General features: G+C 44.1%; 1 protein-coding gene across 10 annotated transcripts in view; it reads left to right on the top strand.

Annotated features, from left to right (window-relative positions):
• The first annotated feature begins 728 nt into the window (after positions 1-728).
• The window catches only part of MSH3 (mutS homolog 3), a 451,221-nt gene continuing 436,803 nt past the window's right edge, over positions 729-15,146 (top strand). For 4 of the 10 annotated variants that reach the window (XM_033925391.1, XM_033925302.1, XM_033925476.1 and 1 more), the window contains exon 1: positions 730-1,038. In XM_033925391.1, the coding sequence (XP_033781282.1) occupies positions 901-1,038 (138 nt within the window). In that variant the 5' untranslated portion in view covers positions 730-900. The other 6 variants (XM_033925565.1, XM_033925818.1, XM_033925913.1 and 3 more) reach the window with 4 other exon arrangements.

The following is a 15,146-nucleotide window of genomic DNA, read 5'->3' as shown; positions in this document are numbered from 1 at the left end:
GACAGAGGAGGGAAGGAGAGAAATGGTGAGCATGGAGTGGTGGGAAGAGGGAGGGGAGGGAAGAGAGAAGGAAAGAGAGAGTACCCTTGGAAGAGAAAAGACAGGGAGATGATGGTGCTCATGAAAGGCAGGGGAGAGAAAAGAATGGATGGAAACTAGACAGATTTAAAAAGGAGGAAGAAAAGTTGATCATGAAAGATGGGTATAAGGCAGGAAGTAAAGAGGAGAATTTTTTTTTAAAAGTGAATAGACAGAATACAGGGAAGCAGAACCAGAGATGTGGAATGAAATGATTAGAAAGATAAAATCACCAGACAGCAAAGGTAAGATTTTTATTTTAGTAAGGGGAATAATGGGATTTGATATATCACCTTTCTTTGGGACAATTGAATTGAAATGTATCAACTATCGCCCCTCCCCTTTGCAAAATCAGCCATTTAGCAACTCTTGTTAGAGCGCATTTTTTTTTTTTACCCAGACGATTTACATACTATTTGGTTACCATAATCTGGGAGGTGTGTTTTGTTTGGGTTTTTTTTTTGCTTTAGCCTTGCACTAACTCATAAGTCCAATACAAGCTTACTTCATGGACCCCCCCGGACCGTCTTAATTTCTGCTCTGTGTTTCTAACGCTGTACCTGCAACTGCAGGCACCGTAAACTACTCGGGGCTTCACGCGCCACTCTTCAAATCACGGTCTTTATTTGTTAATGTTTTCGGGGATGCAGCGACTTTGGCCAATCACTGTGGGATGGTGTTAGCTTGCCTCGCTCTATGACTTAACTGAGCCAATGAACGATTTGGCAGATCCCTAGAACGAGGCTTGGAACGCACAGCGCATTCTGCGTTAGTGTCAAGCAGGTAGTGTTTTGTGCTAGATGCTGCGGTCGCTGGGTTGTCATGCAGCGGAAGAAACGGGATAACTTGGATGTTCCAGGGCAGGCCGTAATCAGCAAATTTTTCCGGCCGGTGGCTTTATCGAGTGCAAAAAGTGGCGGCCGTTCAGCTGCTCTAGGTCCGGTATCTCCTGCAGACCAGGTCAGGGGAATGGAGGGTCTGTTGCTGTTCCGGGTCCCAGAGGGAGATGGTAGCACGTGCCCACTGGAGCAAATTTGTGACTGATAGATGGGTTTATATTTCCTAATATGTTTTATTATTGCCCATACAAATTCGATTTGTAACAGTTGCAACCATTAAAGCGTTTATTTTTCTTGGTACTTAGTTTATGGTATGGTGGTTATGATAATTTAAAAGCTGCGAGGTAATAAGATCTTTCAAATAGGTAAATATATGTTTGAATGCATGGTTTTAATGAAACTATTAAACACTGAACTACTACTTTTAGTTTTCGCTCAATAATATCTGTTATAAACTGTAAATGTGCTTGTTTTAGAATTGTGCATTTCTTGATAAACTGTTTGGATTTAGTAGTCATCCTAAACACTTTGGTGCTAGCCACCTGAGAACTTCCTAACAATAGTTCCCAGGTACCCTCCTCACCCCCTGTACTGCAGTAACTTTATGGTTTGAGTTACTGTATGATTTAATGACTCTATGCCTATGGGGAAAGAGAGCTTAGTAAATCAGGCCTTGAATATGGTATTGCATAATGCTAGCAGAAACCAATAATTTTTCTGCACTCTGCAAATTGATAAATTTTTAAAACTGCTTTAACAGCGGCTACCGCCCCTTGTTCACAGCTGTTGAAGCAGACTTCAACAGGGAAGCCTGAAATGTGGAGCAAGTTTCAGATCATTCTTCAAAGAGGTGATAATAGCAGAGTCAATGGGAGGCAAATGAATGGGGCGTTTCCCCTCTGGATCTTAAAATAATCCAGAGGGGAAACGCCCCCTGATTCCCAATCCTCCCTTTTTGTATACATTGATGATATTCTACTGTCCACCGACACTGAACCTCTCTGTCAGCGTCTCACTGATGATCGTCTCCATTTCTTGATTTCTAAAGGCTATGCTATCAACGCTGACAAAATGCAGTATTGTCAGCAGGAAGTTACCTTCCTTGGCCATACAATTTGTGCTGATGGCAAGTTTTCTGTGTCCCACCCTGTTGAAAGAAATTGACCACATTTCTGTTCCATCTGCCGTGCATGACTTGTGCGCCTTATTAGGCCTTCTTAATTATTGCAGAGATTACATTCCTTGTCTTAGTATACCCGTTCTTCCTCTTTGCCGTCATCTTAAACCCCATGCTGACCCTTGCACTCTGCCTGTGTATATCTCTTTCTCTTCCCCTTGCCTGTAAACCTACTAAAGTCAGCAACTCCCCTTCTTATTAGCAGGTCACCCCCCACTTCCACCTTGCAGAGGCTGCAAGTATCTTGAGATTGTACTGGCTCTCAATAGCATTACGCTTATACATTAATAAAGCTTAATGCCATGATAAAGCTTAACCTCCCTCTTACCATCCCCTCCCTAACCCCAGATCCTACTTTTCCCTCTCTTGGAAACCTTCTCTGATCTAACGTTGTAACCCTTCTTCCATAACTCTTTTTGTAATCCACTTTGAACTGAAAGGTAATGGCGGAATAGAAATCTGTAATGTAATGTAATTAGTTCACAAATACCAGTTTAAATCTTATGAGACTTGAACTAGACAGTCTTGTGATGTGTGGCTTAAAGGTAATGAAACAAAAAGAAGGCTAGTTACTCCTGTTAGATGTTAAATTATAAAAATTATATATGGAAAAGGAGGAAAAGACCTCGTGCTCCAGGAATTGGATTGAGGAAAACTTCCTGTCCAGTTCCTATTATGGCACTATCAATAGTCAGAAAAACCTCCTGAATCTTTATATGACTTTTTTGTTAATTTTTATAAATCCAGTACTGATGTTCACTTATCTGGACAATGCTGAGAAAGTACACCTTTATTCACATGAAGACAGACCCCTGTCGCTCTACGGAGCTTCCCTGTTTCACAAACTGTGCTTCTTCAGGAGCTTAAACTGTCGATCTAATGTGTGCCAAGCATTATTTCCTTAGAATAGACATTATCACTACAAAAAACAGGAATAAAACTATCTATAAGTGGTTAGCAGCACACTGCAGAATAAACAGCACACTAAAGTTTTTTTCTTAAAATATTTAAATCTTAATATTTTCTTATATACGTACAAACGTGCTTTAGGTGACAAAATTCTTTGTTGTCTGCTGCTTCAGCGTACTTCTAGAGTGCTTAAACATGGCGCCACAGTGTTCTTTTCACCTCTCGTGTATAACTTGAATGACTGATGTCATCACATTAGATTAAAAAATACAAACAAACTTTATTGAACATCACAGACTGCAAATTAATGAAAATTAATCTGTTCACTATTTATCCTAACAGATACATAATCTTTCTTACCAGGGCATAATTGAGAAAATTTACCATCCTGATAGAAATTTTTGACCCTTTGATCAATGTCAATTGAAAGAATCTTCTGCCTTTTTCTAGGCATTGCAAGGACACCTTTGTCAAGATTAAGGCCTCTGGTCTGCTTTACCATTCGGGATGATATATTAAAATACTGCATAGTCTCCTCAATAGTCCAACTGTGGAGGGCCAATGACTTGCAATTTTGTAGTTTTGTCTTCAATTCCTCAAGTAATCTAATCTATATTGAATATCACAGACTGCAAATTATTGAATATCACAGACTGCAAATTAATGAAAAATATCTGCTACTGCTGAGAAGTATCACCAATATTAGTATAGATTTAATTTAGGAAAATGTTTGGATTTAGAAAAACATTTGCCAGCTGATGGAAACATTTAAAGCTATATGGTTGAGAGCTACACGTAGCTGGTAAATCCATCGTTGCTCTAGTCTAGATTGAGTAATTTTTTCTCCCTATCCCCACCTCTTATTGATTCCTGTACCATGTACCATAGGCAAAAATATGATTAAATCATATAATTTAACTCAGCAAGAATTTCAAGTACTGAGAACTTTACAACAGGACAAATTTATTATTATTACTAAGGCAGATAAAGGGGGTACGACAGTGGTTTGGAATACTATAGATTACCGTGAAGAATTAAATACTCATTTAGCAGACTGCTCTATGTACATGCAGTGTGCTGCCAACTCCTTATATATAGTTGTATTCCTGATTTTTGTAGTGATAATATCTGTTCTAAGGAACTAATGCTTGGCACACATTAGATCGACCATTTAAGCTCCTGAAGAAGCAGTTTGTGAAACGGGAAAGCTCCGTAGAGCGACAGGGGTCTGTCTTTATGTGAACAAAAGTGTACTTTTGCTGATGATAAAGGAGATGGAACTCCTCTCATATGAGGAAAGACTAAAAAGGTTAGGGCTCTTCAGCTTGGAAAAGAGATGGCTAAGGGGAGATATGATTGAAGTCTACAAAATCCTGAGTGGTGTAGAAAGGGTACAAGTGGATCGATATATAAATATTTTTTCACTCAGAGAATAGTTAAGCTCTAGAACGTGTTGCCAGAAGATATGGTAAGAGCAGTTAATGTAGCTGGTTTAAAAAAAAAAGAAAAAGGTTTGGACAAGTTTCTGGAGGAAAAGTTCATTGCCTGCTGTTGAGACAGACATGGGATGGTAGCATGGAATGCTGCTGCTATTTGTGTTTTTGCCAGGTACTTGTGACTGGGATTGGCTTCTGCGGATGGGATACTGGGCTAGATGGACCATTGGTCTGACCCAGTAAGGCTATTATGTTCTTATGATATATAGTGGTAAAAAGGGGCATTTTTGGCATCCTATTGTGTAATATGCAAATGAACTAGAGGTGTGAAATTGCATGGTGCAGCTAATCTTGTTGGCTTTTCCATGCTAACTCGGGTTATGACATCCACTGTTTTCACATTCTCTTGTAAATGGCACATCAAAATGGACAATTAGTTGTTGATTCATTGCAAGTTCAGTAAAGGTTCCTATCTGCACATCTCCAATTTTAATAAAATTTGGTGACACAGTGGCCCATGGCCAAATGCCTAACTAGCCAACTTATTAGATATCAATGTGCTTTGGTTTACAAGTTAATATAGTTGAAATATGATTCAAAATTAACATATCAAGTTCTTATTGCAACTTTTTCCACTTTTACTGATGATTCAGATTGTTGTGCTCATTTTCTTATGACATTTCTGCACACTATAATTCTGGAAAAATTGAAAACCAGATAAAAACCCTTCACATCACCCTTCCCTTCATCTCTCAACTGACTAGTGAAATCTCATGATTTGTTTTTCCATTCCCACTCATTTCAGATGTTTAAAAAAGATCTTGTTTGAGCCAAAAATCAGGCATATTTGCAATACATTCCCTGCCTAGCATTCTTTCAACTTAATTTAGTTATATATTTCTATGTGCATTCTTTCAACTTAATTTAGTTATAAATTTATATATTTCTATTCTTTCAACTTAATTTAGTTATATATTTCTATGTGCTATGTGTGTTATTGGATAATACTACAACTCCCCCTACTGCTCATTTAAAGTTTAGCACTTGGAGGACTGAGCTTTGCTTGGGAAAATGGGCTGTGTGATTATGATGGGGTTGTTGTTCAGATTCTCTTGTGTAGCTATTCAACTGTGGTGTTGAAGTCTTTGATGTTGTCAGGGTAACTGACACTGGTTTGTTTCTGAACCATGTCCTCTAAATCTTGATTTTTTTTTTCTTCCTAGTCATGCCCTAAATGCATCGATTATGATAGATTACAACTCAGTTACTCAGCTTACCTGTGAAGCTAAAAATCATCAACATTTTTTTTACTCCATTTGACTTCCTCTTCACTCCCCTTATTCTATTTGTGAATCTGCAGTTGCTATCCCCTGCTACTGTTTAACCCTGTCATCTGTGTTGTAACCTTTTGCTCCATTCGCCATATCTACCTGCATCCTATACTCCCCATACTTCCTTATGGGCCTCTTAACTTGTAAATTGCCTTGCATTACAGAAATTCAGATTAGATTAGATTACTTGAGGAATTGAAGGCAAAACTACAAAATTGCAAGTCATTGGCCCTCTACAGTTGGACTATTGAGGAGACTATGCAGTATTTTAATATATCATCCCGAATGGTAAAGCAGACCAGAGGCCTTAACCTTGACAAAGGTGTCCTTGTAATGCCTAGAAAAAGGCAGAAGATCCTTTCAATTGACATTGATCAAAGGGTCAAAAATTTCTATCAGGATGGTAAATTTTCTCAATTATGCCCTGGTAAGAAAGATTATGTATCTGTTAGGATAAATAGTGAACAGATGCAAAAGTAGAAGTGCCTGTTATTGTGCAACTTAAATGAACTTTGGGTGGCTTATCAGCCATTGGCCTTAAGTTGTCTTCTCTAAATTTTGTGAGCTTCTTCCAAAATGGTGCATTACAGCCAGCCCTGCAGGAACCCATTCTGTGTGCATCTGTGCAGTTCATCAAAATATAAATCTTTTTATGTTGGCAGCTACTTCCTTAAGTGATGACAACAAATTTCTAATGGGAAAAACTATATGCAGTTTTTAGATTTTAAAAATTACATGCTGCATCACTGTGAACTGTGTCCAGGCAAGGAGGTACTTTGAAGATTACTTGTCTGAGATGTTCAAGGATTCAAACCCTGACAACCCAATTACATTCAAGAAGTGGGTCCATACTGACCATGATACTCTAGATATCTTATCAGTTGAACACGGAGGACTTTGTAGCAGAACATGCAACAAAGATATTCCAATTTACAGTCACCACTTTATTTCCAAGCATCACAGCTCCTACCTCAGAACCCTAAAAGAAAACTTAAGGGAAAATCATATCATTACCTTAATGGACTTTGCAGCGCTACAGTAGACTCTCAGTTATACAGCACCCATGGGGATTGGTAGATGTCAGATAACTGTAGTTTCTGGTTGCTTGAGAGTTACTTTAAAATAGTTTTTTCTCCCTTCCCACCTCACTCTATTCCTATATCATCCCCCACCCCCACTTGTAGGTCCAGCATCTATTCCTTCCTTCCCACCCTCCTTTCTGGTCTGGGTTACTTTCTTCCGCCTTCCTCCATATTATGGGTCCAGCATCCATCCATCCCCCTTCCGTGACCTTTACCCTGCAGGTCCAGAATCCATGTCTCTTCCTCCCCCCATGCTTTTGTCCACCTCCCTGTTCTCGTCTGCCCTCCTTCCACATGGGTCGGGCCTCCAATGGATCCCTCACTTACTTGCGGCTCTCCTGAAGCAGCAGTGGCAACTGGTGAGCAGAGGCAGCGCTGTGAACAGGCTGCTTCCGACCAGTCCCAGCAGGGCCTTTCTTCTGCTGTGTTGGAAGTGACGTGGCAGAGGAAGGGCCCTGCCGAGACTGGCCAGAAACAGCCTGCTTATAGTGCTGCCTCTGCTCACCGGTTGCTGCTGCTGCTGCTTCAGGTAAGGGTAGGAGGGAGGGAGGGGGGTTGTCGGGACCAGCTGCTGCTGCTGCTTCGGGGGCCAGAGGGAGGTTTAAGTGAGGAACAGCCTGTTGTGGTGGCTATAGACAGCTTCCCTCGCGAGAGGCATGCCTCTCCGCATTTTCTCCTAGGAGATACTAAAGACTAATGCTAGCCTTTATGGTTGGGGGGTCAGGGGGTCATTGCAACAGACACCCAGTCAGGTTTGTTAGTCTTTGGCTCAACAAAAATGGTCCATAATTCACCTAAAACTCGAAGCCATTTGGCTTTCGCTGCAGGCACTGAAAAGTTCCTGGAAGACAAGGCAGTCAGGGTCTTCTCAGACAATGTGATGGCAGTGACCTATGTCAACAGACAAGGAGGCACCAGAAGCACTCCAATATGCCTAGGAGCTGAATGTGATTGGTGGCTGCTTACCTCAGCCCACATATGTGAAGGTAATAATCATTTTGATCCAGCTGGAAATCGAGGCTAAATGCCATTAAGGTGATCCAAGAGGTCATTTGTATAGATATGCCTTTTTTACTTCATTTATTTTACAGAAGCTGTTCTGATATTTGAAAGTTTGAGTGATTGGTACATAAGAATAGCCATACTGGGTCAGACCAATGGTCAATCTAACCCAATATCCTGTTTCCACCGTGGCCAATCCAAGTCACAAGTACCTGGCAGAAACCCAAATTATCCCAGGACAAGCAGGCAGCTATTCTTGACTGATGGGTGACGGCACCGACGGAGCCCCGGTACGGACAATTTTAGAGTGATCTCACTCTAAGAACTTTTAGAAAGTTCTAGCTCGGCCGCACCGCGCACGCGCGAGTGCCTTCCCGCCCGACAGAGGCGCGCGGTCCCTCAGTTTCTTAGTTTCCGCGGAGCTAAGAAGACGCGTTTTCAACGGCTGTTGAAATTTTTTATAACTTGCCTTCCCGCTCGCGTAAACTTTTGACTTTATTACTTTCTTTTATTACTTTACTTTTATTTTGGTAAAAAAAAAAAAAAAAAAACTTCTTTTTTCTTCAATTTCGGTTTTTCCCCGGCGGGGCCTTCTGCCACCATCGAAGCCTCGGCCTTCGATTTGGCGGAAGCCGTTTTCCCTTTCATGCCCCCTCAACCGGGTTTTAAAAAGTGCCAGCGGTGTGCTAGGCCTATATCTCTCACGGACCCACACAACTGGTGCTTGCAGTGTTTGGGTCCTGAGCATCAGGCCTCTTCTTGCACCCGCTGTGCTACTTTAAAGAAAAGAACATTAAAAAATCGCTTAATTCAACAGCGTTTGTTATTCGGTGCCGAGATGTCCGACCCCGTTCCTTCGACTCCGGCTTCGGCACCGCTTCAGTCGGCACCCTCGTCTTCGACGCCGCGTGATTCCACACCGGCATCCCAACAGTCAGGTAAGCCGGCTAAGAAGCCTTCCCCGCTGGAACGTCTTCCGGCCTCGAGTGCAGTGAGCCCAGTCCTGCCGCCGGTTAGACGCCAGCGGAAGCGCTCCGCCCCTATTGAGGTGAGTCCCTCGACATCGGGCTCCTCATCTCCGGGGCGTAGAGCGGCACCGCAGGTACCGCAGAAGAAAAAAGCGGTACCGGTGCCATCCCTCGATGACCGCATTACGGCCATCCTTCATGTGCAGCTTAAGGAGCAATTAGAACGACTCCTTCCTGCTATAATGACACCGAACCTTCCGGTGCCAGTCCGCACCGAGCCATCGGTACCGGTTGTACATCAACCCGTGTCGGTACCGGTTGTCGAACCTGTCTTACCTGCTTCTACTGTCTCGGTACCGCTTCACCTAACTTCATCGGTATCGATGCCAGTCCTTGCACCGGAGCCGACAGCTCACCATCAATCGGTACAGACTTCGGCACCGGTGCGACCGATAACATCGCCTGACTCGGTATCGATGAGGTCGGGTAAGTCGGTACGCAAAACCCGACACATGCAAACATCGACACCTGAGTCTCGGGACCATTCTTCCCATGTCAGAGACCCTGATCTGTGGGGGGACTCAGAGGAACCCTTTCTTTCTGAAGGAGAATGTTCCTCAGAGGAGGAGGATTCGGCTCTCCCTGACCCATCCTCCAAGCAGACTACTTCCTCTTTCTCCAATTTCTTGAAAGAGATGTGTGAGTCTTTATCCATTCCTTTGGAGGCTGAATCCAAAAAGTCTAAAGCTTTTTTGGATGCCCTTGATTTTGATCAGCCTCCAAAGGAATTTTTGAAGCTTCCCCTTCATGACATCTTGAGGGAAACTTTCTATAAAAATTTAGAGACTCCTTTAACTGTTCCAGGGGCCCCACGTAAACTGGATTCTCTATACAAGGTAATTCCCATTCCTGGGTTCGACAAGCCTCAACTTCCACACGAATCCTTATTTGTCGAATCCACCCTTAAAAAGACTTCAGGAGCCAGTGTATATGCATCTGTCCCTCCTGGCAGAGAAGGAAGGGCCATGGATAAATTCGGTAAGAGGCTCTACCAAAACGCTATGTTAGCAAATAGAGCTAGTAATTATGCTTTTCATTTTTCTTTTTATTTAAAGCATCTCCTTACCACCATGGCTTCCTTCGAGAAGTATCTTCCTTCAAGAAAACATCCATCTTTTCACTCCTGCTTGTCGTCTCTATTCCAACTTCGTAAGTTTATGGTTAGGTCCATATATGACACCTTTGAACTTACATCCAGAGCGACAGCTATGTCGGTGGCTATGCGCCGTTTGGCCTGGCTTCGGGTATCCGAGCTTGATGTTAACCATCAAGATCGGTTAGCCAACGCCCCATGCCTAGGGGATGAGCTCTTTGGGGATTCCATGGACTCTACCACCCAAAAGCTCTCGGCTCATGAGACGCGCTGGGATACCCTGCTCAAGAATAAAAAGAAGCCTCCTCCACCGAGACCATACAGGCAGCAATCGGCTTATCAACGCCGTTTCACAGCCCGTCCATTGCCTACCACTGCTCAACAACCTCGACGTCAGAGGCAACAGCAACGTCAGCCTCCCCGACAGCAGCAACAGCAGCAACCTGCGAAACAACCTCCTCAGCAGAAGTCACAGCCCTTTTGACTTCTTTCTCCGCAGTATAGCCAGTATCCCTGTTCCTGTTCTCCTGCCTCAACCAATAGGAGGTCGACTTTCTCTGTTCTTCAGCCGGTGGGAAGTAATCACTTCGGACCAATGGGTCCTCAACATCATCCGCCACGGCTACTCTCTCAACTTTCAGACTCTCCCACCTCAAAGCCTGCCAAAAGAGTCTGCTTTGAACAGTCCTCAATCAGCCCTCCTTATTCAGGAGGTCCAATCCCTCCTCCTTCTGAACGCTATAGAGGAAGTTCCTCTAGATCAAAAGGGGCAGGGATTCTACTCCCGTTACTTTCTAGTTCCCAAAAAGACAGGAGATCTCAGACCCATCCTGGACCTTCGCGATCTCAACATTCATCTAGTAAAAGAAAAATTCAAGATGCTTTCTTTAGCCATACTTTATCCCCTTCTAAATCAAAACGACTGGCTATGCTCCCTCGATCTCAAAGAGGCTTACACTCACATACCGATCAATGTAACCTCAAGACCATATCTCCGATTCATGATCAATCATTGTCATTACCAGTACAAGGTGCTGCCCTTCGGTCTTGCCTCATCTCCAAGGGTATTCACCAAATGTCTCATTGTGGTGGCGGCTTTTCTGCGCTCTCACCACCTGCAGGTATTTCCTTACCTGGACGATTGGTTGATCAAAGACACTTCTGCCCAAGCGGTCCTTCTGGCCACCAACCAAACCATCCAGTTTCTGCAACTTCTGGGATTCGAGATCAATCTACCCAAATCTCATATCATTCCCACTCAGAGACTTCAATTCATTGGAGCGATCCTGGACACACTCCTCATGAGAGCTTTCCTGCCATCCAATCGGCTTCAGACCCTTCAGTCTCTATGTCACCAGGTACTTCCTCTGCCGTCCATCTCAGCAAGACAAATGATGGTGCTCTTGGGACACATGGCATCCACAGTTCATGTCACACCTCATGCCCGTCTTCACCTGCGCACTCCTCAATGGACCCTTGCGACCCAGTGGTCCCAAGCGTCGGACTCTTGCTCACGACACATATCTGTGACATCATCTCTTCGTCAGTCTCTGCAATGGTGGTTGGTATCCTCAAATCTATCCAGAGGTCTTCTGTTCCATCAGCCTCCTCATCAACTAGTCATCACCACCGACGCCTCTCTGTACGCATGGGGAGCTCACTTGAACGAGTTCCAGACTCAGGGTCTTTGGTCAGCCCAGGAAAAGAAGCATCAAATCAATTTCCTGGAACTCAGAGCGATGTTTTACGCCCTCAAGGCCTTTCAACACCTTCTCTTTCCTCAGGTCCTTCTGTTGTGCACAGACAATCAGGTTGCGATGTACTACATCAACAAACAGGGTGGGACAGGCTCTCGCCTGTTATGCCAGGAAGCCCAGAAGATCTGGAATTGGGCCATAGATCATCATCTCTTCCTGAAAGCTATTTACATTCAGGGGAAACAGAATTCATTAGCGGACAAACTCAGCAGAATTCTCCAGCCTCACGAGTGGACACTCGACCCTGTAACTCTACAGTCTATCTTCACTCAATGGGGCACTCCTCAGATAGACCTCTTTGCAGCTCCTCACAATCACCAGCTGCCCCCGTTTCTGCTCAAGACTTTACTCTCCACACCGTCTCACAGCAGATGCTTTTCTCCTCGACTGGTCGAATCTGTTCCTGTACGCCTTCCCTCCTCTACCTCTCATGTTGAGAACCTTGTTCAAGCTCAAGAGGGAACGAGCCACCATGATTCTGATTGCTCCGAGGTGGCCCAGGCAACATTGGTTCTCCCTTCTACTTCAACTCAGTTCCAGGGAACCTTTTCTTCTTCCTCTGTTTCCTTCTCTGCTTACGCAACAGCAGGGAACCCTTCTGCATCCCAACCTCCAGTCTCTACACCTGATGGCTTGGTATCTCTCGGGCTGAACTCGACTGATACTCTTTTGTCTCAGCCCGTTCGTTCCATTCTGGATGCCTCCAGGAAACCAGCCACTCTACAATGTTACCATCAAAAGTGGACGAGGTTTTCTTCCTGGTGTCTTCTTCATCATCTTGATCCCACGTCCCTAGCGGTGGAGACGTTGTTGGATTATCTTCTTTCTTTGTCTGATTCCGGCCTGAAGTCCTCTTCCATCAGGGTCCACCTCAGTGCCATTGCAGCTTTTCATGAGCCAGTCCATGGAAAACTTCTTTCAGCTCATCCCCTGGTATCCAGGTTCATGCGTGGGCTTTTCAATGTGAAACCACCTCTTAAAGCCCCTCCGGTTATCTGGGATCTCAATGTGGTTCTTTCCGCTTTAATGAAACCTCCATTTGAACCTTTAGCTACCTCTCCTTTCAAATTTCTCACTTGGAAGGTGCTTTTTCTTATTGCCATTACCTCTGCCAGGAGGGTCAGTGAGCTTCATGCACTGGTTGCAGATCCACCTTTTACGGTTTTTCACCATGACAAGGTGGTTCTGCGTACACATCCAAAGTTTCTCCCCAAGGTTGTTTCTGAATTTCATCTCAACCAATCCATTGTTTTACCTGTTTTCTTTCCAAAACCTCATTCTCATTCTGGGGAACAAGCTCTGCATACTTTGGATTGTAAAAGGGCTCTTGCTTACTATCTGGAGCGTACGAAACCCCACAGATCAGTTCCCCAACTCTTTTTGTCCTTTGATCCGAATAAATTGGGACGTCCTGTTTCTAAACGTACGTTGTCTAATTGGCTTGCAGCGTGCATTTCATTCTGTTATGCTCAGACCGGACTGACACTGGAAGGTTCTGTCACAGCCCATAAAGTCAGAGCAATGGCAGCATCTGTAGCTTTCCTCCGTTCCACTCCTATTGAGGAAATCTGCAAGGCTGCTACTTGGTCCTCAGTTCACACTTTTACATCTCATTATTGTCTGGATACGTTCTCCAGAAGGGATGGTCACTTCGGCCAATCTGTTTTGCAAAATTTGTTTTCCTAATGGCCAACCTTCCCTCCATCCCTCTTTTTGTTAGCTTGGAGGTCACCCATCAGTCAAGAATAGCTGCCTGCTTGTCCTGGGATAAAGCACAGTTACTTACCGTAACAGGTGTTATCCAGGGACAGCAGGCAGATATTCTTGCGTCCCACCCACCTCCCCGGGTTGGCTTCTTAGCTGGCTTATACTAACTGAGGGACCGCGCGCCTCTGTCGGGCGGGAAGGCACTCGCGCGTGCGCGGTGCGGCCGAGCTAGAACTTTCTAAAAGTTCTTAGAGTGAGATCACTCTAAAATTGTCCGTACCGGGGCTCCGTCGGTGCCGTCACCCATCAGTCAAGAATATCTGCCTGCTGTCCCTGGATAACACCTGTTACGGTAAGTAACTGTGCTTACTGTACCAACATTCATAAACTATATTATTTCTCTCTCCTATACTTTTATCATTGCCTATATAAAACAGGGATAAAAAAGGTACTTCTTTGGATTTCTCATGTCAATATATTTTGAGCTTACTATCCACCCCAGGGATTTCTTATTTATAATATATAGCAAATCAGCTAGCACATCATAAGGCTAACTCAAGACCCATGCCACATGCTTTTGAACAAAGGTATTTGACCCTCAATGTTTTGTTACTACATTATCTTAATAGGCAACATATTGGGTATTCATTTAATGTTGTACAAAGCTACAATATGAACGCAATACAATGAAACAATTAACAGCGGGATCTGGATAGTCCCTACTGTCTCCCCTATATTCTCACCCCTTTTTGGTACCATGACTCTCCCCGTACCTTTTACCACAAAAACACTAAATACTTTTTGATGGAAAATTAGCCGCTGCTCAGTTTATTAATCGTAACGCTTTAACATATCATAACTTCATATATCATCCGCTGAAAATCAGGGGAGGGAAGTTTCATGGAGACTCCAGAAAGTACTTCTCCACCGAAAGAGTGGTGGATCAGTGGAACAGGCTCCCACTGCAGGTGATTGAGGCCAACAGCGTGACGGATTTTAAGAGCAAATGGGATGCTCATGTGGGATCTTTAAGGGAGTGAATTCAGGGGGGCGGATACTTGGAATGGGCAGACTTGGTGGGCTATAGCCCTTTTCTGCCATCATTTTCTATGTTTCTATGTTTCATATCATCACCTGATGAGCCCCAATGACCCAGTAGCTCGGGAGATCTGCCCCCGAGCTACCCTTTACTGCCTAAATCATGGGTGGGTGGGTGGGAAAAACCGCCCTGGAGGACCCCAAACGGCTGAGTCCTTCATGGTCCCCTCCTTAAAAAACGTCTGAGTCCTCCATGGTCTCCTAAAAAAACCTCACCCCCGCGCGCCACCTATTTTCCCTCCAATCAATTTAAAACTTTCCTGCTTGACAATCCCTCTACCCATTCCCCACCTCGCTGCTACTCCCCCGCCCCCTGACCACCCCAGCCGATGGGCGACACGAAGGCCTGCCAGCCCCGTGTTATCTCCCACCCATCGACACGGAGTCTCGGGCTCCCATTTAAGAGGGAACAAATGATCAATGCAAATCCTTCTTAGTTTATATATTTGTACATATATATTTTTATATACCACTTGCATGATTATGAAAAACAAAGTGGTTCACAAATTACTCTGGGCAGAATTCTGAGCAACTGTGCAATGGAGAATTTGCGCAGAATTCCTCAGGCATGCAGAACCACTTGTTTTGTTCACAGAATTTGGTCTCGGT

The sequence above is a fragment of the Geotrypetes seraphini genome, chromosome 1 (assembly GCF_902459505.1).
Source record: "Geotrypetes seraphini chromosome 1, aGeoSer1.1, whole genome shotgun sequence".
In the NCBI taxonomy this organism is placed as follows: Eukaryota; Metazoa; Chordata; class Amphibia; order Gymnophiona; family Dermophiidae; genus Geotrypetes; species Geotrypetes seraphini.
Note: the sequence above shows the minus strand (reverse complement) of the source record. Positions and strands in the feature narration are given on the sequence as shown.